This window comes from Amphimedon queenslandica, unplaced genomic scaffold, assembly GCF_000090795.2.
Source record: "Amphimedon queenslandica unplaced genomic scaffold, v1.1 AMPQUscaffold_13212, whole genome shotgun sequence".
In the NCBI taxonomy this organism is placed as follows: domain Eukaryota; kingdom Metazoa; phylum Porifera; class Demospongiae; order Haplosclerida; family Niphatidae; genus Amphimedon; species Amphimedon queenslandica.
In genome coordinates, this window is record NW_003546552.1 from 82,246 (window position 1) to 106,097 (window position 23,852).

General features: G+C 34.3%; 5 protein-coding genes across 8 annotated transcripts; 2 read left to right on the forward strand and 3 right to left on the reverse strand.

Moving 5' to 3' along the window:
* On the reverse strand, positions 1-4,038 carry LOC100632587 (geranylgeranyl transferase type-1 subunit beta-like). Of its 2 annotated transcripts, XM_020000149.1 has the most exons (10): positions 3,986-4,038; positions 3,605-3,730; positions 3,373-3,503; positions 3,218-3,285; positions 2,571-2,719; positions 2,101-2,233; positions 1,970-2,015; positions 1,094-1,278; positions 285-393; positions 1-221 (listed from the first exon to the last, which is right to left on the reverse strand). In XM_020000149.1, the coding sequence occupies exons 2-10, from the start codon at positions 3,721-3,723 to the stop codon at positions 88-90; spliced, it is 1,074 nt and encodes a 357-aa protein (XP_019855708.1). In that variant the 5' UTR covers positions 3,724-3,730; positions 3,986-4,038; the 3' UTR covers positions 1-87. The 2 variants fall into 2 exon arrangements, with proteins under 2 accessions (XP_019855708.1, XP_003388764.2); XM_003388716.3 differs by lacking the exon at positions 3,986-4,038 and having other exon boundaries at positions 3,605-3,749.
* Positions 4,039-4,089: 51 nt separating this feature from the next.
* Positions 4,090-9,251, forward strand: LOC100632714 (molybdenum cofactor sulfurase-like). The gene is made up of 13 exons (XM_020000141.1): positions 4,090-4,158; positions 4,204-5,257; positions 5,513-5,789; positions 5,890-6,006; positions 6,258-6,576; positions 7,020-7,084; positions 7,231-7,390; positions 7,442-7,538; positions 7,853-7,971; positions 8,017-8,120; positions 8,227-8,349; positions 8,869-8,973; positions 9,031-9,251. Exons 1-13 carry the CDS (start codon positions 4,122-4,124, stop codon positions 9,061-9,063), a joined length of 2,610 nt encoding a protein of 869 aa, XP_019855700.1. The 5' UTR covers positions 4,090-4,121; the 3' UTR covers positions 9,064-9,251.
* Positions 9,127-11,370, reverse strand: LOC100631580 (uncharacterized). The gene is made up of 7 exons (XM_003388708.2): positions 11,251-11,370; positions 10,457-10,518; positions 10,335-10,406; positions 10,001-10,227; positions 9,649-9,902; positions 9,373-9,589; positions 9,127-9,325 (listed from the first exon to the last, which is right to left on the reverse strand). Exons 2-6 carry the CDS (start codon positions 10,511-10,513, stop codon positions 9,381-9,383), a joined length of 819 nt encoding a protein of 272 aa, XP_003388756.1. The 5' UTR covers positions 10,514-10,518; positions 11,251-11,370; the 3' UTR covers positions 9,127-9,325; positions 9,373-9,380.
* An 80-nt stretch (positions 11,371-11,450) lies between these two features.
* On the forward strand, positions 11,451-17,339 carry LOC100632840 (leucine-rich repeat-containing protein 15-like). Of its 3 annotated transcripts, none has more exons than XM_020000144.1 (24): positions 11,451-11,735; positions 11,789-11,860; positions 11,918-11,989; positions 12,043-12,114; positions 12,323-12,394; positions 12,448-12,519; positions 12,594-12,665; positions 12,716-12,787; positions 12,850-12,921; positions 12,980-13,123; positions 13,176-13,247; positions 13,367-13,438; positions 13,494-13,565; positions 13,613-13,684; positions 13,741-13,812; positions 13,871-13,942; positions 14,115-14,305; positions 14,429-14,564; positions 15,810-15,991; positions 16,037-16,187; positions 16,337-16,467; positions 16,734-16,847; positions 16,893-17,021; positions 17,116-17,339. In XM_020000144.1, exons 1-24 carry the CDS (start codon positions 11,512-11,514, stop codon positions 17,259-17,261), a joined length of 2,556 nt encoding a protein of 851 aa, XP_019855703.1. In that variant the 5' UTR covers positions 11,451-11,511; the 3' UTR covers positions 17,262-17,339. The 3 variants fall into 3 exon arrangements, with proteins under 3 accessions (XP_019855703.1, XP_019855701.1, XP_019855702.1); XM_020000142.1 differs by having other exon boundaries at positions 11,461-11,735; positions 16,896-17,021; XM_020000143.1 differs by having other exon boundaries at positions 11,462-11,735; positions 14,115-14,293.
* Positions 17,340-17,455: 116 nt separating this feature from the next.
* Positions 17,456-22,399, reverse strand: LOC109584401 (uncharacterized). The gene is made up of 4 exons (XM_020000146.1): positions 22,109-22,399; positions 17,982-19,933; positions 17,867-17,906; positions 17,456-17,815 (listed from the first exon to the last, which is right to left on the reverse strand). Exons 1-4 carry the CDS (start codon positions 22,200-22,202, stop codon positions 17,646-17,648), a joined length of 2,256 nt encoding a protein of 751 aa, XP_019855705.1. The 5' UTR covers positions 22,203-22,399; the 3' UTR covers positions 17,456-17,645.
* Between the last annotated feature and the right edge of the window lie 1,453 nt (positions 22,400-23,852).

Here is a 23,852-nt window from a genome sequence, read left to right on the forward strand (position 1 = left end):
AAATGCTAATGAGCCACTCCCACTAATCATTACTAATTAAAAATAATAAAAAATAATTATTATAAAAACTAGAATTTGTTTTTCCTTTTAAAAGTTGCCTCTTATGGACTGGAGCCATTCTGCTGCTCTCTGGCTGATGTTGAGAGGTGCACTGATGGGCTTTAATTGGGAATAATTTGTTAGCGATAAACCACAAAGACCCAAATAGGAATGTAATGGATCTGAGAGGGAGGGAGAGAGAGAGAGAAGTGAAAGTGCAATATATTATTTATCTTATCTCTTACCAGGGTGACATTTGGGCCACTTTGAAAATCCACCAGTGTATTCTCCTTCAGTTGATAGTATGAATTGAACGTTCAGTTCTTTATCAACCCAATCACTGGCACCTAACATCTGGAAATAAACAATAATAGCAATTACTTTCAACAAGCATTAGAAGAAGCCAACAGTTAAAATAATGTGTGAATCCTATGACTAAAATTTTAAAATGTACAGCAAAAATAGACTGAGAATTGTTACAGTACCTACTCCATTAAAATATTTAGAATTTTACCTACACAGTTCAAACGTACATATAAAGCCCAATACTAGTGTATGCTAGGGTAAAACTACATGCATAATACATACTGCAAATACTTCCTCTAATCACACATACACAGTCATACAGGGTAGGTAGTACTGTTAGTTAGTACATACTATTATTATATCCTTCAATAATACATACATAGTCATGCAGTACATGTATGAGTATAAAGTCTATCATACACCGTGAAACTTGTTTCATGAAATATCTTTTATACAGGAGTCAATGGAGCTTGAAACATGTTTCATGAAGTTGAAAACTCTTAACTTTATGAAACATGTTTTTTAGCCTCCATTGAATCCTGTATAACAGCTAGATATTTCCATACACCATTATACAGGAGGCAATTGGACCTTGATTGAAACATGTTTCTTTAACTTAAAAATTTTCAACTTCATGAAACATGTTTTAGCCTCCATTGACTCCTGTATAAAAATTACATGCATAAAAATTTCATGAAACAAAGTTTAATGGTGTTTGATAGCAACAAAAATTTTTTTAAATTTTTACTTCAAGAGTGGCTCCGATCCAAAACGAGTAGCAAGTATCAGCTGGTTTATTGGGTCGACCCTGGAAACCCGTCAGTTGCCTCATGATGCACCACTTCTTGATCCTTTCAATTTCTCTCAATGTCAGTGTGGACTCCAACTTGTTCATTAATACGAGTGAGGCAACGGCACAGTAGGTTGAACCACCTAATGATAGTTAATAAACCAGTAATAGTTAATAAACCAAGCTAAATGGTTAATAAACTAGTAATAATAGTTAGTGAACAATATTAGCAATAAAAAGTAAATAAACAATCGCTAATAAATAGCCAGGGTTTCCCACAAAACATGCTAATACATGTACATGTACATTATTAATTGAGGTAAACAGCATGAGCTTTATGAGCTGATGAGCATTACTACATGCACAATAGTAGATTATGGCATTTTGAGCAACTTTAAAAATTCATAAAAATCTAAATTTGATTGGAATCAGCTCAAAGTTGATACACAACATAAGGACATGTATATGTATCAGAATAAATTATAAAAATTGAAAATTCTCTCCTAGTCATTTTTGGTGAAATTTGGCCAATGACCCTGTACTATATAGTACAGGAACTTTGGCTCGATTTCTGAGTAACTTTAAAAATTCGTAAAAAAATCCAATTTTGATCAGAATCAGCTCAAACTTGATACATAACATAATAACATGTATGTGTATCAGAAAAAAATTATAAAAATAAAAAATTATTTCCAAAATTTTTTGAGCAACTTGACAAGAAGCTGCATTAGCACTATGCCAAAATCCCATGTAAAACCATGGATAAACCAGTAAATAGTTAATAATAAATAGTTGGTATAAAAATTAGTTGCGATAATTAATATCACCACTTACCATGACTTTCTAAAGAAGGACCTTGACCAAAACCAAAGTTATAGGCCTTTTAGAAGAAAAAAGAGAGAAGACAATTAAGTTCAGTAAAACATCAAACAAGTTCAGTAGCAGTTACAATACTATTAGCTTACTAAGCTTTTCTTTATGTAGTCAGCAGTGAGAGAGACATCAACTACTGACCAGTCGTTAAGAATATAAGAAACACAGCAAGCACAATACACGAATCTCATGTCAGACTCCGACTGCTCAACAGTGGAACAAAAACTACAAAAATAAAAACAATCAACATACTATTAACAATTTTAATTTTGTATTTAGGCCAAGTTACACTACTCTAGTGAAAAGGGAAACTTTTAGTCACAGATACTGGTTTCATTTAGACTAAAACAAACAAAATCGTATACTTTAATAGCAAAAACTATTCAGATTCAGTGGAGCAAAGCAGCTAGTATAAACGTGGCCTTAAAGAGAAACATATACTAGGTGAAATGCTAATAACAACATCTGTGGCTACTTTGATCTTGTAAGCAATGGGATAGAACCAAATTCTATTCTTATTGTACATAATCAAAGTGAATATTCTCTTCTTTTTCTCCCTTACCTTCCATCAGGTTGCTGTAGTGCTTTAATACCAGTTAGTACTGCCGGTTTGTTAATCCTACTCAAATTATCTCCTAATATCAGTAGGCAGGACAGTGCTGTGTATGTCATTGCAATGTGACTGCAATCGTATGGATAAGACACTGGAGACTGAACATAAGAGGAGAATGATAATAATAAATGTAAGGTCTTTGGTAAATTTTTGAGTAACTTGAACAATTCATATAAAATCTAATTTTGATTGGAATGAGCTCAAACTTTCTACACAGCATAAGTACATGTATACTATACGTATCAGAAAAAATTATAAAAATTTATATTTCTCTCCTAGTCATTTTTGGCAAAATTCGGCTAATGACCTTGTACTATAGTACAGGGGCTTTGGTCCGATTTTTGAGTAACTTTAAAAATTCATAAAAAATCCAATTTTGGTTGGAATCAGCTCAAAGTTGATACACAGCATAAGAACGTGTATATGTACCAGAAAAAAATTATAAAAATGGAGAATTCTCTTTTAGTCATTTTTGAAAAAAAATACCCTATGTGTATATACATGTATATGGTCCTTTTAAAAACTTTAAAATTCATAACTAATCAACAGTATTAAGAGTTACAATCAATATGTGTGTATTTGTGCGTGTGGTTTACTTTAGAGTTGTCGTGAGGTACTCCAAGAAATGATGAACCTCGAAACCCACACTTTGAAAGACTTGATTCTAATTAAAGCACAAACAAAAACTTAATTACATGCAGAACCTTTTTCCCACTAATAGTCTCATTCCTCTCTATCTATTATTATTTACCGTCTGATTGATCGGGTAGGACTTGTTGAGAGTAGATCCATTCAATGATCTCGGACCCTCTCTGATCATCAATGACACTCAAGTTATCCAAAACATCAAGACCAGATAGACAAAAGAAAAGAATTGTCATCCTAGAGAGAGAGAGGAAATAATCATAAATTATTATTGTGAATGTTGTGTGGTAATTAATTATATGACTCCACCCATTATAAATGCCACACCTCCCATTAACCTGTTAGCGTCCAACGATTGACATTGCGTCGGTAAAATATCTAAACAGCGACTGAAATATCTGACATGTTTCTTAACCACAAACTCCTCCTCCTCTTTCACAGCATCTACTTCAGACATACTGTTACTATTGAAGAGAGACATGTAATTAAACAAATATAAAATGAATTTTAATAAAAAGACTATATATATGTAATTAAATGAGGTCAGAGAGAAGATTATGAATAGTCATATTGGGCTAGCTTCACCAAATACACGCCTACTTTTACTCTAATTAAAGAGCAAGGCAGGTAATGTGTCTAGTTTTTCAGCTGGTCCAATCATTTGACACGCTTCTCATCACTCCTCAAAACAAAGAATCACTAAAGTTCTCTTAGCTTACCAGTTTTATAGTTTTAAAATGGCTGCTAGTTAACCACGCCTTTTATCTCCGCCTCTCAATTTAAGTACACGTGGTAGCACGTGTTGGGGCGTGGTTTTTTTTAGCTATTTTATAGGTGTGGCTGGAGTTTGCAAACATGGTGGAGATCTCCTCAGAATTTCCACAATTAAATGGTAAATAAAGACTCAAATTATTATTATATTATATATATACACCAGGTTCAATATATTTGGATCACGCTGGAGCCACTTTATACGCCAAGAGTCAACTAGAGGAGATATTTAAGGATCTCTCAACTCATCTCTATGGCAACCCACACAGCTCCAATCCTAGCAGCAAACTAAGCAGCGAGGTGGTAGAGAGATCACGTGACTTGATTCTAAATCATTTCAATACTGATTCTGATTCGTATCATGTTGTGTTCACTTCAAATTGCACGTCAGCACTCTCTCTTTTGAGTGAGATATTTCCTTGGAATCAGTCAGAATCAAACTTGGAATCAAATCATGTCACATATTTAGCACCACCCGAGCATGGATCAACTAACACTGATTCTGTTGTTACACAAGTTGACACTGATACCCATTTAAAACAAGAGTTTTCTACAGCTAATTCTGATTTAAAACAGGAGATTTCTACAACTGATACTGGTTCAACTCAGATTCTTGAAACTAATCCACCAGTGACTGATAAATCATCATTAGTCCCTAAATCTCAGAGCATATTCTGTTATCTCGAAGATAATCACACGTCAGTTTTGGGTATGAGAGAGACAGCTTCAATCAATAATGCTCAATTAGTATGTGTAACTGAAGACTCAATCACACCCACCACAAAAAGTCATAGCCCCTCCCAACCTCTTAATCCACCATATCACTTATTTGCATATCCAGCTCAAAGCAATTTCTCCGGCATAAAGTACCCACTTGAATGGACTAGGGGAATAGAAAATGGTAGCATGTCTATAAATGGTTTAGCAAGCCCTGGAGAGCTCAGTGGCTCTTGGCTGGTTCTGTTAGATGCTGCAAGTTATGCGTCTACAAATCATCTTGATCTGTCACTGTATCCTGCTCACTTTGTCTCGCTATCATTTTACAAGTTATTTGGGTATCCAACAGGTCTCGGGGCTTTATTAATACGCTCTGACGTCTCTCATATGTTAAGAGGAGGAGGAGGAGGGGAAAGAGAGAGAAGTTTTTTTGGAGGTGGCACTGTCCTTGTCTCAATTGCAAGGGAGAGGTATCATGTTTCACGGCCACTACCACATGAAAGGTACGTCAGTAATGAGTATTAATGCTGTTACTAGTGATGTAGATTCGTTGATAACCAAATTATATTATGACAGCATGTCTTAATGAGGCTATACAAGTCTTCTTACAATGTTATTCAGTAGAAAACTAATTATTTTAATATTTATATTATAATGCATGACTGGATAAATATGCATTGTTGTGTTGTTGGTTATCATTTGTACACACTAGGGACACTACTCAATCTGTAGTGAGTAAATATTTTGTAACTCTATAGGTATGAAGATGGGACGGTCTCATTCCTGAGTATAGGAGCACTAAGGTATGGGTTTGAGACTTTGAAGAGATTCAGTCTTAACATGGAGAGCATTAGTGAACATACTTTCCACTTAGCACAACTCACTTATCAAAGATTGACTAGTTTGAGGCATGCTAATGGTCAGCCATTGGCAGTACTATATGCCAAGACAGATTACACTGATAGAATGAAGCAAGGGGGCATAGTAACTTTTAATTTATTGAGAGCTGATGGAAGCTATATTGGTTACAGTGAAGTAAGCTGATAAGAGACTGTTATTATTAATCTTGTAGTACAAGCTCTTAAATTTCTTTTTTTATTTCTCTATTAAGTCTTGATTTCTTTCTCACATGTAGGTTGATAAAATGGCTTGTGTGTATAACATTCACATTAGAACTGGTTGTTTCTGTAATCCAGGAGCATGTCAAGCAGCTCTGGGCCTCTCTTCCCTTCAAATTAAAGAAAACATGAAGGTATTGCAATAATGTGGTCATATATAGATACTACACTACACTCTAGCTTCCTGTTATTTTAGTAGCTGTTTCTCTTTATGCTTTTCTTTTTTGGTATCTCCCTTTCTCCCTCCCTCCCTCCCTCTCTCTCTCTCTCTCTCTCTCTCTCTCTCTCCCTCTCTTCTTTCTCTCTCTCTCCCCCCTCTCTCTCCCCTTCTCTCCTCCCTCTCCCCTTCTCTCCTCTCTCTTTCTTACTCTCTTGTACAATATAGGCAGGTCATAAGTGTGGTGATGATGTTGATATCATAAATGGTAGACCCACTGGTTGTGTACGTGTCTCTTTTGGATACATGAGTTCTATCAGTGATGTTAATGGATTTATTGATTTCATTAAAGAGTCATTTATCGAATCAAGATCTGATAAGAATGGTCATGATGAATACACTACAGAGGATAACAAATCATTTTTAAAGTTGGATAGTCCCTCATCTGCTCTCCCTCTCTCTCCTTCTCTCCCTCTCTCTCCCTCCCTTTCTCCTTCTACTCAACTCTTAAAAGTTGGTAGTGACATTAAGATAACATCTCCTACAAGTAAGGCTACACATGTAAACACTTAATGTGTGTTTGTTTTTATTTTGTCTACAAGCAGAGCTTTAACATAAGCTACTAGTTCTAATATGGATAGTTTAATCCTTTGTTTTAATCACACAGTTATAATTAATGTGCAGTCGGATATGAATTCCCATATTTGGTGAATGGTCCTTATGTATTTGGGAAACAGGATCCTTAAAAATGCAAAAGTTTCAGGGCTATAGACACAATAATTACCTGACCACTATTGCTTCTTAGCACTGTTGTCAATATGCATCTGTGTGTTTAAATGTACACGTATGTGTGAGGTCACTATGTATAAGTATTCTTTTAATTAGCTTTATGAGTAAAAGCATAATTAGCCACATACGTACAGTGTCAATACACTTTTAGTGTATTTCATATTAGACAGCTGTATCACTGGCTTCTTTGCACATACACAGGCAAAATTGACTACTCACTAGAAAGAATACTGCTATATCCAGTGAAGAGTTGTGCTGGATTTGAGGTAATGAACTTTTTACTATTAAAATTTCAGCAATCGATGTACATATATTATCATTGTGTTATGCATATGTATATAATGCGTATATTATTATTGTCACATTATGTATGTACATGTACATCTATGTATACATTTATGTCACTTGTTAGGTGGACGAATGGTGTGTTGGTGATAAAGGTTTGCTGTGGGACAGAGAGTGGATGATTCTTAATGAGAGGAGAGCTTGTCTGAGTCAGAAACAAGAGCCAAGGCTTGCTCTCATTCTACCTTCCATTGATATTGAGACTGGAGCCCTCACACTAAAATCCAGTAACAGCATTTACTAATACACATATACTCTATTATTTTTATTTTTAAAAGGTCTTGTCTCATTGCCTCCATTGCAAGTTCTTCCTGTTTCATCAATTGAGGCTTTCAGTCCTGATGTGGAATGCAAAGCAAATGTGTGTGGAGACAAGTATGTTGATCAATACAACTGATATTATGTATACTTTGGATGTTCATAACTTTAAAAATTGGAGTTGGAATCAGCTCAAACTTTCTACATAGCATAAGGACATCAATATGTATTAGAAAGTGTAATAAAATTTGGGATAATTTCAAAGCCATTTTTGGAAAAACCATGGGCTAGCTATAGCTCATGCTTTTTATGAAAAATTTGCTAATTTGAAATAATCAGATATGTATAGTTTTGCTATGTTAAAACTTCATAATTAAAGCTATTGCAAGTTTCATTTTCAATGCCTTGTTGTTACAAAGTGTCTCCTCTAGAGTCCAAGGGGTAGATGCAGGGGATGAAGCTGCTGCGTGGATCAATAAAGCATTGGAGAGAGACTGTAGACTAGTGCAAATGAATCCTAACCATCACAGAGAGGCCAAGAGAAACAAAGGTAGGACAGCAATCACTATTTATTAATTTATACTGGTTTATATAGGAGATAGTGGAAGTGGTCAGTTGTCCCTTTCCAATGAAGGACAGTTTTTATTACTATCTCAATCAAGTCTAAGTCATCTTTATGCTCAATTAAACTGTAAAGAGGTATTTGAACTAATAATTATATATCAATAATAATACTATTCTACTCTACCTTTAAATATCCCCCTTCTCCCTCTCTCTTCTATTTCTCTTCTCCATCACTCATTAGCTCTCATTAGAGTCACTAATGTTAAGATTCAGACCCAATCTAGTGGTAAAGAGCAATGGTGATCCTAGTCCATTTCATGAAGACGATTGGGAATTGTTATCAATTGGGAATACAACATTTAAAGTAATGCAATACCACCCATTCCTTTTATAGAAACAGTCACTATGTCATGCAATGAAGTATTATTTATAGTAATTACAATTGCTGGTAATCGTCTTATAATTCTTGGATGCACTATGGCCCATTTAAGGAATCACTCATTTGAAAAACTACCGTATAGCCACAAAGTTTTGAGGTAATAAACTTTCACGAATCAGGCCACAAGTCTTTTTTGCGAATTAACTTTCACGGTTCATATTTTAAAGCACAGGTGTTTATGGGCGATTTGAATAGTTTTACGGAATTAACTTTCGTGGATACGGAAAATCCGCGAAAACAGCGAAAATTGTACGCTCAAAATTAAGCGGCTATACGGTAATTTAAAAGCTTCAGTGAATGTATGCTAGTTCCTGTTGTTTTAGCATTTTCAATTCGTGCAATTTCATAACAATATCATTGCATTTGACCATTATGTTATTGCCGTTAATATAAAATTGTAATCTATTTTCAATCTTGGTCTACAATTATTTGTTTATACTGCAGGTGGTTGGTGGGTGCAGTAGATGTCAGATGATCTGTGTTGACCAAGAGACAGGCCGCAGAAGTAAAGAGCCTCTACAAACATTACTTAGAACAAGAGGGAGCAAAGTAAACTGTATAAATAGCAGCTATCAATTGACTTTGTTTTTCCTATACTTATAACAGGCTCATTTTGGGATTTACCTTCAGCTTCAATAGTCTCTTAGCTGCATAATAGAAATGAATTTAATAGCTACACTATTTATTTATTATTATATTAAATTTATTTTTTACATCATTGTAAAATAGCTACCACAAAAATACAAACTGAGAAACAAAGAGAGAAAAAACAAGAGAGAGAAAGAAAGAAATAAAAAAAAAGATTTAAAATCAATAACATTCAGGTTAACATCTATTAAAAAGATATACGAGTTTATTTGCTTTCAAGCAGCAACTAATTATAAAATACTCTTTGGCTGATCTAAAATAGAAATACATTCAATATAAGAAATGGGACACTATACTCACTTGCTTGATTATGCAAGGAAGAAGGGGTGAATAAAGTATCCCAGAATTATCAGGAACATTACCACCGTCAGGAGGATAGACCCAATGACAGCAAAAGCTATATCACCTGCTTCAAGACCATAGTTGATTGGATTAGGATTGCTAGCAAGAGTATTGATGGTGTTGCTTCCAAACGAAGAGGAGACATTGTTGACTGGTGTACCAAAAGTCAAGTTACCTAAAAATAAAAGAGAAAGAATAAGAGTGAAGCTTAATCCATCTTCTTTACAGTCATACCTGCATAGCTTCCAAGGTATACAGCAAGATTAATAGGAACTGCTCCATCACTGGATTGATCACCAGCATAAAGTGGATTCTCAAACCGAGAAGAAGCAGTCAAATTGAACGTAATTATGCCAGCCTGAGAGGGATAATTAATCACACTCATATCGTTAGCATTGTTTAAAGCAGCTCGAACTCTAGCATCAAAGTTATTGACAATATCATTGACAGCCAGTCGATTGCTATCACCATAAATGTGAATTAGAATACTATAGAAGAAAAAAATTTAAAAAATTAGAAATGACTCAGACGTGCACAAATCTTAAAACTGAAAATGGAATATGACTTATAATTTTATTATAATCACCTTTCCCTGAATGTAGAAATATCAGTCACCTCATAAGTACCAATGCACAGATTGTCTGAGTTGATACTAGCAAGTGTTGAAACTATATCCATGAGTGCTCCCTTCCTGCTAACATCAAGATAGCCCAAGAGTGGCATCTGGACATAGAGTGTCCATACAGCCGAACTGTCCTGCTCAAAACTGGTGTATTCTACCATACCCATATCAGTTGTTGTTCTTTCTAGACACTATAAAAAGTGATAATCAAATTTCATTTGCATTCTTTGTAAGATTCATTGGTAGTTATATGTACTTATTGAGTATGATAAATTATACTGTAATTTTATTATCTTACAAAGAAATGGTTTTGTCTTGATTGCATGGCTATAGATGATTCAAAACGATCCTGAACATCAGTCAAGTTAGGCTAAAGCAATATATCAGTGAGTTTTGTCATTATTACTGCATAGTGCTTACGTTTTGAGCCATTGCTCCAACAATTGATACTAATAAAACTACTGCAATGAGCTTCATGTTGTCTAAGGGAGGGAGAGAGAGAGAGAGGAGAGAGAGAGACAGAGAGAGAGAGAGAAAGAGGAGAGGAGAGAGAGAGACAGAGAGAAAGTTATGTATACAATACTATAATAAAAGAAATACGGAGCCTGGCCAATGTTTATAGCTAATACACATTGCAAAGGTCACGAACCCTTTTAGGGAATTGTGGAATGCAATTTAATGACAGCAAAGCCTACCTCTTTCCTTTATTATATAACTGGACTTATTATAATCAGGGCCATGGCATGCATTCATGCACCAAAACAATCAAACATAACAAAATATCAACAAACTATAATCAACTATTCATTCTAGTGCTAGCTTGGGGTTGTAATAAACAAGCTGGCTTTGTTCTTGCTTGTACTATTACAGAATAAAGCACAAGCATTTACGGTTAGAATGTACGTTATCATTGTAACATGTAGACGATTCATCACTTTAAAACTTATATCATTTACATGTAGATCATGAAAATGTAGTAATGTTTGTATATAGAAAACCCACGAATGACTTGCTGCTTCAATATCACTTGAATGTTTAAAATTCTCAACAGCTCATGTTAATTTAACCACCCCGAGGGTCAGACATGATTCAATACATGCATAAATGCATACAAAAGCAAGTGGTCTTTGAGTTTGTGGTCTGTCTGGTCAGAATTGGCAAATTTGGCACCAATGCAGATGTTAAACAGGTGCTTGACTCAAAATATCTCTCACCTGGATTTCCTTCCACTCCAAGTCGGTCTCCTATTCTTTACAGTCCTGATCCGGCTGACAGCAATCCGAGCAGGAAATGTTCTGCAAAGCTAGTAGCTGCGCCCCCTATCAAATCAGGGCTGCGTTAAGATCAATCACAATCACGGCATCAAAATCAACGCCCACGCAGCAGCCACATCCGTGCACTGGAGCTGCGCGCGCATCCATGATATTTTTTGCCTCACCATTCATTTTATAGTTTGTTTTACTTTATTTTTGATTATGATGATAAAACCTGCTATCTCTCTTATACTTGTTTTCCTGGTCATTGGATTGTATGCTTCAAGTGATGGCAATAGCTCTAGCTTTAATACTACAATAGACTGCAACTCTTGTCCAGCTAGTTGTAACTGTGATACAGAGGGCTCCATCCATTGCACTGAAAAAGGTCTTACTGCAATCCCTCCTGGACTAATACACTGTGAAAGACCTGATGTGATAATTCTGTAAGGCAAAATAAACTAGTGAAAATAATTATTTTTTTGCTTTTTTTTTTTAGCAATGTTAGTTTTAATTTGATACAAAATATCTCTGTCGATGATTTCAATGGACTCCCAAACCTAGAGAGATTGTAAATTAATTATAATGTATTATTAATAATACATCATGCATATAAATATAATAATAGGTTTCTTTACGACAATCTCATTGATGATATTGAGGAATATGCATTCTCTGATCTAACCTCATTGGAATTACTGTCAGTTTATATTGCATGCATGTGATATATGTGTTATATCACTCTCTCTCCAGGTCCCTTGATGGAAACAGATTAACTACACTTAAACCTAATGTCTTTATGGGACTGATTGGCTTGAAATCATTGTAAGCAATCATTGTTAAAAATTGTCACACTATTATGAACAATAGACGTGTAAAATATGCTATTTTTTAAGAATCTTATTCAACCTCAAGGTGCTAAGCATCTTTTTCATGCCTCATGGTGTACTAAGAAACAGATTTACAATTTTTCTAGCAAATTTATTTGCCAATTGAATTGTATGTAATAGTGGCTATTAATTCTGTCATATAGGCTATTGTATTCCAATTCGATATCAAGTCTACCTGTTGGAGTGTTTGATGATTTGATTTCTCTCATTGTGCTGTAAGTTATAGGCTTAACTATACTTTTTTCTATTATGAAGATGTTTCTATTAGTGCGCTTCATAATAATCGTTTGACTAGTCTCAATCCTCAATTGTTTGCAAATTTACCCAATCTTCAAAGACTGTAAGTTGTATTGCATACATTACTCAAGCTCCCTTGTAAAAATTTTGTGATAAAATTTTATTTTTCTCCTATAGCTATCTTTATGGAAATGGTATAAGAGACTTGTCTGACTCACCCTTTCAGCACCTGAGCAAGCTTACCCTTTTGTATGCATAAACTTCATAACACTTTATTGTGTTATTTTAACACTCCACAGATATTTTAGTAGCAATAATATCATTGAGCTGACTAATGCTAGCCTAGCTGGTTTGAATAGCCTACGAACTCTGTAAGGCACTGACATAATAACTACAACACTTATTTACTGATGTATATATTATACTATAATAGTGTTCTCAGAACCAATCAGATAAGGACCTTGTCTCATGATGTCTTTATACACACTCCTTCCCTCACTTCATTGTATGTAGTATAACATTAAAACAAGTAGCACTCATTACATGATCTTTTTATGCATTAGGTATTTAGACAGCAATCGAATCAGAAGGATTTCAAGTGATGTATTCTCACCATTGACCAGATTACAGAGACTAGTGCTGTCAAATAATTTAATTGAAGTAGTTGAAGATCGTGCATTCTCTGAGCTAAGATCAATCGTATTCCTGTAAGACTTTATAAAAACTATCAAAAATGATAATGCTATTTATTATGAGCAGTTATCTTCGAACTAATCGGTTGCAAAGTATCACAGAGAAAACTTTTCATGGGCTTTTTAATATGCAACAACTGTGAGCCATATATTTATACATACCAGCACATTTATTAGCTTTTCATCATATCATCAACAATAATTTTTTGTCTTTGTTATTGATTGTGAACCTTCAGTTTTAATGTAAAGTGTTTGTAGGATCATGTATGATAATTTGATTACATCAATACCTGGAAATGCTTTTAGACAAGCAGTAAACTTGAGAAGATTGTGAGTTAAATATTTTACTTTGTCATTTGTTTTATTCATACTAATTAATATCAAGATGGCTACAGGATAATAGAATTGAGTGCTTAAATGAGAAAGCCTTTGCTGGATTAAACTATCTTCAGTTACTGTAAGGAACGAAGATAATAATTATGATAATTTCTATTAAACCTCCAGACAATTGTCTGACAATCGTATCTCATATCTACCGAAAGATGTATTCCAGTACACGCCAAGACTTACTTTTCTGTGAGTCATGATAATTAATCATTATAATTTTATTTAGTTTTTCATTAATTTGCTAGCTTGCTGATCTCAAATAGGCTGGAAAGAATAGAAACATTTCCTTTTCGTAATCTAAGATATCTTGCTCAGCTGTGAGTAATTGATAAAATCATAAAACAATTATCTCATAATATATTACTTATAATGCAGGGCTTTGTATAAAAACAAAATCAGTTTCATTGCCGAGGGATCACTTGAAAATACTAATAGGATCTATTACTTGTAAGTGTATTCATTTCTGAATAATTGTCTTTATTTCTTCTCTCTCTCTTCTTTTTCCTTTCTAACTTAGCCTATTATATTATTATTATTATTGTTGTTGTTGTTGTTGTTTATTATTATTATTGTATTTACTGTAGTAATTTTAGCAGCTTTATTGTTTTGCATGCTATAGGCAATGGAATGATTTTCGGACAAATATAACACAAGACAATATGATAGTGTGTGACTGTTCTGCCCTTTGGCTTCAAGAATACTTAAGATCCAATCGTCCTTACTATGAGACTGTCCTATGTGGCTATCCTATTGAGGTCAGAGGTCAAAGACTAAGGAGTGTGGATATAGCTAATTGCAGTAAGCACTTCGGTAATAAATTAATATGGTATAATTTTATTTAAAAGTAAATATAGTATAATATTTATTTTAAAAATAAATTGTATAATATTTACTAAAGTGTTAAAATGCATTATTAGTACTTTTCCTTTTTAGCTAAGGGATTGAAGGTATCAGTGACTCCATCTTCAGAGGTTAATTATGTGCAGAGTGGTGCCTGTCTTGAGCTGCAGTGTAAAGCAAATCAAAATGTTGATGTAACTTGGAAAAGAATTGTTAAAGGATCTGAACAGTGAGATATACACACTAAACCTACAATAGTGACTGTAATAGAAAGTAGGGTTTTTGTCAAAAAAAATCACCTTTGAACTCATTTTTGAGTAACTTTAAAAGTTCATTAAAAAATACAATTTTGATTGGAATCAGCTCAAACTTTCTACACAACATAAGTACATGTATATACATCAGAAAATGTGATAAAAATGGAGATTTCTCAACTTGTCATTTTTGCCAAAATTTGGCTAATGACCCTGTATTATAATACAGGGACTTTGGCCCCTGAGTAACTTTAAAAATTCATTAAAAAATCCAATTTTGATTGGAATCAGCTCAAACTTTCTACACAACATAAGTACATGTATATGCATCAAAAAATGTAATAAAAATGGAGATATCTCAACTTGTCATTTTTAATGAAATTTGATCAACAACCCTGTACTATATTAAACGAACCCCACCCTACCACAATTTCTAATTCCGGTGGGGGTTTTATACGTGAACCCAAAGCCCTACGGCCGCATCATACGTTGCCTGCAACAAAAAATTCGGACAAATCAATATAAATAAAACCAAATACAATGAGCTTCCTATTAATATCGATCTTTTTAAATCTATCGGCCCTTCTCGCGCCAAATCCCCCTGAAAATCCGCGTATGTCATCTATAGTACAGGGACTTTGGCCCCGTTTTTAAGTAACTTTAAAATTTCGTAAAAAATCCAATTTTGATTGGAATCAGCTCAAACTTTCTACACAACATAAGTACATGTATATACATCAGAAAATGTGATAAAAATGGAGATTTCTCAACTTGTCATTTTGGCCAAAATTTGGCTAACGACCCTGTACTATAGTACAGGGACTTTGGCCCCGTTTTTGAGTAACTTAAAAATTTTTTTTAAATCTAATTTTGATCAAAGTCAGCTCAAATTTTTTATGCAACATCAAATCATGTACTTGCATTAGAAAAAATTATTAAAACAAAAAATGCTCTCCTAGTCATTTTTGCCAAAATTTGGCCAACAACCCTGTACAGGCCTTTGTTGTACAGAGTTGTTGGCCTAATTTTTGAGCAATTTTAAAGATTTATAAAATTCACAAAAACATTGTGACTAATGTTTGGAGTTTTTTCATGTTAAAATGATTATTCTTTACTAAATAATTCGTACTCTTCGGCCCAACTTTGCAGCAAATTAGTTTATTATTGCAGTATATGCAGACTCTAAGTTCTTGTGTGTAGTATATTAATTTACTCAATAGGGCACTGGAGGAGGATCACTCTTCATTCTGTACTAATAAAAGTGTTGATAATTGTGGAAACACTGACACTGAAGGACTGCTAGTATTAAAGGACATTGCAGCTGCTGATCAAGGGATATACGTGTGTACAGCTACACTGGAAAATGTCACTAGCTCTGTAATTCGACAAATTCAAATTGGAGGTGATTATTAAAATATTTTTTATTATAATTAATAATGATAATCAGAGCCTCCTGTGATTGAGAAGAGTCCTATTAGTGTGGTTGCTCGTGATCCTCCATCTTACGTTATTTTTGAAGCAGCAGCAAGAGGGAACCCACCACCAGTACTGAAGTGGTATCACAACTCAAATGAAATTGACTTCAAAAATACCACAAAGTAAATCAAAATTAATAAGTACACTAATCTAATTTTACATTGATTGTATTAATACAATGAATACTTGGATTAAATTCTTTATTATTATTGTTACTATATGTTTTATTTTCATAATATTACATGTTTTTTAATCATTATTATTATTATAGGATGTATTTGACCAGTAATGGGTCATTGATAATATTAGGTCCTCAGTTTGAGGATAATGGTCAATATAAAGTAGTGGCAGACAATGGAGCAGGATCAGTAGAAGCAGCTGCCAGTCTTACAATATACTTCAGTAAGTGCTACTAGTACTGTAGAGAGTAGTGAGCATAATGTGTAACAATGATGGTAGAGACAGTATACACAGTAGGGCACAAGCCTCAGCAAAGCATCTTGCAGTGACAAATGACAAGCTATTACATTTTTCACATGCAGTTTTAAATAGTGAGAGTGCTCATAGCTCAAAAATTGAGTTCAGAAGCAGCTTAAGCTCAAACTTTCTATAAAGCAAAAGAGTATTAATATGTACATTTGTATAATTAATGTTTGTGTTAATTACAGGGTCAGCCTGCAATAGAGGGTCTGGTTGTTCTAATGATGGACAGTGTCTCCCAGTACATTACTGCAGGTGTCCTGATGGATATTCTGGTGATGGATGCGAGGAAAGCCAGGAAAGTACGTTATTTATAATTTGAATAAATTTATTTTACTTTTCTTTAGCAGCACCTCCTTCTACAACCCCTACTACACCTCTTCCTAGTTCCGGTGATTATTATTATTCTGGTGATTATTACTATTCTGGTGATTATTACTATTCTGGTGATAATGATTATAAAAGAAAGAAAAGAGGTAATTCATTCACATTATGTATTAACAGTAATGCAAATCTAGTTACTATAGCTGTGACAATAATAGCTTCAATCACATTATTATTTTTTCATAGGTGTTGCTTATTCACAGTATGATTATGATTTTACTGACATGTCAGTATCGTCAAGTCGTAAGAAAACTTTGGGCAAGCAGCAAAAAATCAAGCAAAATATAATAAAAAGAATAAGAAACAATGCAGAGCTCAGGAAGAAAATATAAAAGATCATTAACTTAGTGACAAAAGGATACCAAATTCTTAAGTGTTAATTTTTATTTGATATTTTTTGAAATAATAACTTTAATGGTTACCATTAATAATAATACTGTTAAAATTTTGTTATAAATGCATAATAATAATTATTATTAAAGTCGTAAAAAAACTTTAAACAAACAGTCAAGAAACAAAAACAAGATTTTAAAAACTACAAAGTAAAATTTGCAAAGAAAATGACTCAGCATAACTATAGCGGTACATTGTGTAATTAATAATTATATTTATTCAAAAAATAATTAATTCCTAATACACTTGAAAAAATAAATCTTAAAAGCTGTGTGAGTATGTACATGCATGTATGTCAGTAGATTACTGATCTCACATAAAATTTATTGACTTCCCTTTCTCTTTTTGTTCCACATTGATACAATGTTCATGATTGCTTTTTGTTTATCTTTAATGACTACAGAAGTATCACTTATGCCTAATTCTTGAGCAAGATCAATTATATCTGTTTCACTTATATTGACAGTTTCCTCAGATGTCTCAATAGCGGGATCTGTTTAAGACACAATAAATAATTCAACACCACTGACCATTAGTTACTCACTTTTCATACCAGATGCTTTTTCTTCATTTAAGTGCCGACACTACAAAAATAATAATGCAGAGTTTCAATTTAGAAAAATGAACAACTTAAAGTTTGTCTATGTAGCTTTTATTACTTTTTTTACTGCATCTCTCCAACATGAGCGGAAGTTCCTTTGTGGAGTTGCTTGCATGCATTCATCACAGAGGTCAAAATCCTGATCACAATAAAGAAGATGAGGCTCCTTACTAGGAACACAACATGGAACGGCAAATGCACGTTCAAGGTTACGTAATGTGTTGGCTTTTCTCAACAAACAGTCACAAAAAGCATGTAAAAATTTGCTACATGCATCAACTGTGGCATCATATGTTAGATCATCAATAGAACTCATTATTACTATTTTTGATTTCTGTCCTTCATAAATCATGTCAATTATAATGTGAGGACAGCCTTCAGATTGGAATCGAAACCGTGAAACATTGGAATGCTCCATGGCAACCAAAACAACATCTTCACTTTTTGCCATTATGCCATGACCGATACAGGCTTGTAGGTTAGCAGGAAAGGTAACACTTTTTACTTCAAGTAAAGCGTAATCTTTATTGGTTGGAAGAGTGTACAAACTGCCAATTCGTGCTGATGGCAAATAGTAATAGCGTGGCTCAGGTTGAAGAGATTTTCCTTCCACAATAACTGATTTGCCAGTACTGATTTCAGTTACCATTGCAAATGAAGAAAGAATCTCCATAAAATCATCTATAACTTGAAAATGAACTATACTTTTAATATCATTATGCGATATAATTCCATATTTCAGTAGAAGTGCAGCATATTCTCTTTCCTTAGTTGGATAGAAAAGCTCATTTAGACATTGTGTAAACTCGAAAATGTCAACAATGACAATATTTCTAAGAGACTCAAATTGAGGCATATATAAAATGCTGCCAAAATCAGTGAAAGTGGTTAGAAAATCTTCCACATCGTCGGGTTTCATTTCCAAGTTCCAAGCTTCTTTGATAATAAAATCTTTATGCATAATCATCAGGTTGGATTGGCCTTGATGTAGAGCTGTTAAAGAAGAAATGAGACTTCGCAATATTATCCAGCACAGTGGAAGTTCAACTTTATACTGCTTCATATTCTTGATGATATCTTGAAGAGTCTGTCCTAGATTCTTCATTGTGCCAGAGTCAGCATCCAGGTTGAGAAGTTGCACTTCATTAATGAACTTATCCACATGTTGCTTTTTTGCTTCTTCCAGTATTGCTTTTTTAGCATTTTCGAAAGTATCTTTCTCAGAGACATCTGATTCTTCAGTGCAAATATTTGTAGCAACTATAACTGTGTTATTAACGTCAGTCTCATCTTTATATCCAAGGGTAGCAAAATGGAGGAGGTATGTTAAACGTGACCTGTGTCTCATAACTAATACATCATCTTTTCTTTCTCCATAACGATCATGAGGTAGGTCAGGTTTCTTATGAAGGTTAGGTGCATCTCTATTCAACGAAAAGAAAGCAAGACGAAAGTGTTTGTGGCAAGAGAGCAATACAATAGACAGAAAATCGTAAAGAGCTTTATTGACACCAACATCCATTACATTAATAAGCGAGAGGCCATCTTGAATGAGGGTCAGCTTGCTTCGTTCATTTTCTATATTTTTCAAGTGCTTACTGACTTGATCCATTAGCCATTGAACATGCTCATCATAAAAAAATTTTGGGCCTTGCTCGGTAGGCTCAAAATTAGCACTAGCAATTGAAGGATCTTGACGTAAAAGAGAGCAAATGATGGAATAAATGGCACCAAAACGATTAGTGGCAAAGGACCATGCGTACTTATCATGTGGTAAACCACCAAGCACACACAACTCGTAGATTGAAAGACACCGGTCATTCCTTGTCCTCCCCATGTATTCCTCAAAGCTCCATTTTGCTTCCGGTTTCAATTTTATAAATTTGCTGAGCATCTCATTAATGAGAGTTGTCTTTCCTGTGCTAGGTAGACCCATTACTGCTAGTAGACATGTAGTCACTGGAATTTTCTGATGAAGAATGATGTTCCAAAACTCTTGGTGAGTAATGGCTACATAAATTTAAAGAAGGATATAATTCTTTTGCTACCGTATAGCGCAATATTTTTAAGGGCTGTAAATTTCGCAAATTTGCCTATAAATCTATTTTGCGGATTTAATTTTTGTGAATTTATACCATCCACCATCTTGTGCCCTTGAAATTTTGATTTTGGCGGAAGTAATTTTCACAATTCTTCAAAAAATCGCAAAATTTGTGAAATTTACACCATCAAAAAGTTTGTGATATACAGTATTTTAATAGTCTCATGCCTTGCCTATTTTGCTGGGAGGGGACATTGGGCCCATAAATATAATGCCACTAGACTAGACTACTAGTAATATGATTATAGGATGGCTGGGCCCACTAAAAGTGTGGCTTACACATACTATCCCTAATTTATGCTGCCATTAAGCCCTTCATACACTAGAATAGGCAACACGTTGCTATAACGTTACCTTGCAACTTAAAGCTTTTTCACACTGGCACAGTTTTCAAAGCGCTTTGATGCACTTTGTTGATCTTGTTCACACTAGCAGCTGGATTATGTATGATTTTGTGTTCTTGTTGCCATTGGTTTACACTGATCGAAGCACATCACTTCACATCAATCCACCTCTGGAGGTGAAGTGAGAGTGATGCTCATTGATGCGCATCAATTTGAAACCACTCTAGTGTGAACACAATTAATGCACATCAATGCACATTACTTTGGTCAGTGTGAAAAGGCCTTTAATTGTTGCCAAGAATATTTTATATTCTTGGCAACATGTTGCTTGTACAAGATCGAACAGTCTTGCCATGAGTGAAGGGGCGTGGCAAGACTAAAGATCAAAGTAACCATAGATATTAGAGTAAATGAAAGGGATTGGAAATGGGTGCGTGGGCGTAGCCCAACCTCTACTTATTTGTATTGTTACTAAGCAAACAGAGGCGGGTTGGGATTTTGTCACTATTTTCATGCTACTTTTTCTTCTTTCAGGAGCAATATCTGGCAAAGGACTGTTCTCATTTAAGTGAAACTGATGCATCAAGAAGCCTAATGTTTCCTCTCAACACTACTGTTATCTATTGTACAGAAAATGTTATAGTTTTAATGATACAGCCCATTTTCCTTCTTAAAATGCCATTTATTTCATTATTCTCCCTTTTCTCAAAACATGCTAAAGTAAAACTGGAAACCATTATAATCATATGAAAGGCCTTACACTTTCCAAAGTAATTATACAGGTTAGAGTTAGAATCTGTGAAGTATGAGTTTGTTACAAGAGCTAAAGTGTACCAAAAATAGTTGATTTTGCTGTACCTATAACTGATTGCAGCATAGCTTTAGAGAGACAAAAAACTTGCTGTAGGTAGCTCTAAAAATGATATGTGCAATAGGCTATAGATCATAAGCAAGCGTTGTCCTGGAGTGACACAAGTTTCCTTCGAATTCCTTGCAGGACAGCTTCATGAATGGAGGACAGATGGTTGTCACGTGGTAACCCAACTAGCATTTCCTGTTGCTACGCCCCGTTTCCAATCTCTTTCATTTACTCTAATATCTATGAAGTAACCACAAATGTAATCTCGTGTCACTAAACAGTTAGGAGAAAACTGTCTGGTAACACTGCATTCGTTTTTGCATCAGGTAGGAATTTCTGCCTGACCAATATCACATATGGTTGTCATGAAAGCTGAACAATATGAATCTCAAGGAGAGGCTCAAAACACAAAGCTGGAACTTGAACCATACTAACCACTAGCAGACAGTTAAGCCATCAAAACCCAAGCATTATTTTTTTAGGTGGAGAGAGATACATTGATCTGTTCTGCTACCATGTATGACCAATATGATGTCATCAATCGTGTGTAATTTAATTATTGATTGACAGAAAAATGCTAAGAAAAGTAAACACTCAGTCATTGCCAGCTAGATGGCCAACCGTCTAAAGCCCACCAACCACTATTCAACTTTGTGGTTACTTTGATCTTATGGCAACTCTGTTCTATTTCAGGCAACAACAGAGTTGATGATAGCACATCAAAGTAGCCACAAAGTTCAGTGCTTTCAACAAAGTTTCAGTCGTGACACAAAAACCATAAAGATTGCTAGCCTAGTGTATGATTAATTTAGGTATGGGCAATAAGCACTCAAGTCAAAGTCAAACCATAACTACAGATAGCTTATGATAGATCTGCATACTTCTAGTATCTGGTATGACAAGTGAAGTGACTATGTCTTCGACAACATCGCCAAAATAGCTCTTCCTTTGGTAGCTGTAAAATTGTGAACCCATAACAGTCTGACTGCCGCCTCTTTTGGCAGCACGGACTTGAACTGGGAGTTGTTGGTACGGAAAGTCAAGATGACTTCGAGGATGACTTACACGGTCATCTCGAGGGTCACTAACTTCGCCTGGCACAGGTTCGGTCTTTGATGTCCTACAAAAGAAAAAAACTAGTATAGTAAAATATAAAAATAAAAAGGCAACCTCATGCTATTCATTTGTCCGAACTCCAAAGATAAGACAGTTATAAAAAAATCTGGTAGAGCTCGAGTGGTGTGGGCTGATTTATAGATAACTTGAAGGAGTCAAGGATTGGACTCTTGTCTTGACTCCTCCCCTTTTTAACTTTTGACTAATCTTTTATTAGGCCTAGCTGATAATGGATGGAAAGAATTGAAACATTTCCTTTTCTTAATTTAAGACATCTTGCTCAGCTGTAAGTTATTGATAGAATCATAAAACAGCTATCTCATATAAGATCTACTATATATATGTACTTGCTATACAGAGCTTTGTATAAAAACAAATCAGTTTGATTGCTGAGGGACCACTTGAAAAGACTAACAAGAGTCAGTAAGCATCTGTACATTATTATTTAATGTATATTTACTGTAATTTTAGTACCTTTATTTATTTCCATGCTATAGGCAATGGAATGATTTTCGGACAAACATAACACAAGACAACATGATAGTGTGTGATTGTTCTGCCCTTTGGCTTCAAGAATACTTGAGATCCAATCGTCCTTACTATGAGTATGTCCTATGTGGCTATCCTATTGAGGTCAGAGGTCAAAGACTAAGGAGTGTGGACATAACTAATTGCAGTAAGCACTTGATGAAAAAATAAAATACCATATATATACCAGCTTATTTTTGCGGTAAAATTTTTTGCAAATCTTGCATTTCTAAGATTTCGTGGAATTGATTTTTGCCTTTCAAACTGCACCATATGTCAATGAAAATGCAGAATTTTGTGTTTGAAATTTTTTTGACTGAGCAAGAAACCGTAAAATTCACAAAAATATTTCACCGCAAAAATAAACCCGTATAATGGTAAACATGGTATAATATATAGTAAAGTGTTAATATGCATTTTTACTCAGTATTGTTGCTTTTTAGCGAAGGGATTAAAGGTATCAGTGACTCCATCTTCAGAGGTTAATTATGTGCAGAGTGGTGCCTGTCTTGAGCTGCAGTGTAAAGCAAATCAAAATGTTGATGTAACTTGGAAAAGAATTGTTAAAGGATCTGAACAGTGAGATATACACACTAAACTTACAATAGTGACTGTAATAGAAATTAGGATTTTTGTCAAAAAATCACCTTTGGCCCCATTTTTGAGTAACTTTAAAAATTCGTAAAAAATCCAATTTTGATCGGAATCAGCTCAAACTTTCTACACAACATAAATACATGTATATACATCAGAAAATGTAATAAAAATGGAGATTTCTTAACTTGTAATTTTTGACAAAATTTGGCCAACGACCCTGTACTATATAGTACAGGGACTTTGGCCCCATTTTTGAGTAACTTTAAAAATTCATAAAAAATCTAATTTTGATCAGAGTCAGCTCAAATTTTTTATGCAACATTAAATCATATACATGCATTAGAAAAATTATTAAAACAAAAAACGCTCTCCTAGTCATTTTTG

Bases quoted from the DNA above. Each gene is read 5' to 3' on its own strand.
- LOC100631580 (XM_003388708.2), bottom strand. From the start codon at position 10,513: ATGAAGCTCATTGCAGTAGTTTTATTAGTATCAATTGTTGGAGCAATG. The intron at 10,228-10,334 runs GTAAGATAATAA...CACTTTTTATAG, and splicing joins CAAGACAAAACCATTTCTTT to TGTCTAGAAAGAACAACAAC. The intron at 9,590-9,648 runs GTATGACTGTAA...TTTTATTTTTAG, and splicing joins ATACCTTGGAAGCTATGCAG to GTAACTTGACTTTTGGTACA.
- LOC100632714 (XM_020000141.1), top strand. From the start codon at position 4,122: ATGGTGGAGATCTCCTCAGAATTTCCACAATTAAATG. The intron at 6,007-6,257 runs GTATTGCAATAA...TGTACAATATAG, and splicing joins AAATTAAAGAAAACATGAAG to GCAGGTCATAAGTGTGGTGA. The intron at 7,972-8,016 runs GTAGGACAGCAA...TGGTTTATATAG, and splicing joins AGAGGCCAAGAGAAACAAAG to GAGATAGTGGAAGTGGTCAG.
- LOC109584401 (XM_020000146.1), bottom strand. From the start codon at position 22,202: ATGGGTTCACAATTTTACAGCTACCAAAGGAAGAGCTATTTTGGCGAT. The intron at 17,907-17,981 runs GTAATAAAAGCT...TTATTTTTGTAG, and splicing joins GGAGAGATGCAGTAAAAAAA to TGTCGGCACTTAAATGAAGA. The intron at 17,816-17,866 runs GTGAGTAACTAA...TGTCTTAAACAG, and splicing joins AAAAGCATCTGGTATGAAAA to ATCCCGCTATTGAGACATCT.
- LOC100632840 (XM_020000144.1), top strand. From the start codon at position 11,512: ATGATGATAAAACCTGCTATCTCTCTTATACTTGTTTTCCTGGTCATT. The intron at 13,685-13,740 runs GTGAGTCATGAT...TTAATTTGCTAG, and splicing joins ACGCCAAGACTTACTTTTCT to CTTGCTGATCTCAAATAGGC. The intron at 16,188-16,336 runs GTAAATCAAAAT...TTATTATTATAG, and splicing joins GACTTCAAAAATACCACAAA to GATGTATTTGACCAGTAATG.
- LOC100632587 (XM_003388716.3), bottom strand. From the start codon at position 3,747: ATGTCTCTCTTCAATAGTAACAGTATGTCTGAAGTAGATGCTGTGAAA. The intron at 2,720-3,217 runs GTAAACCACACG...TCTTATGTTCAG, and splicing joins TACCTCACGACAACTCTAAA to TCTCCAGTGTCTTATCCATA. The intron at 2,234-2,570 runs GTAAGGGAGAAA...TTATTTTTGTAG, and splicing joins CTACAGCAACCTGATGGAAG to TTTTTGTTCCACTGTTGAGC.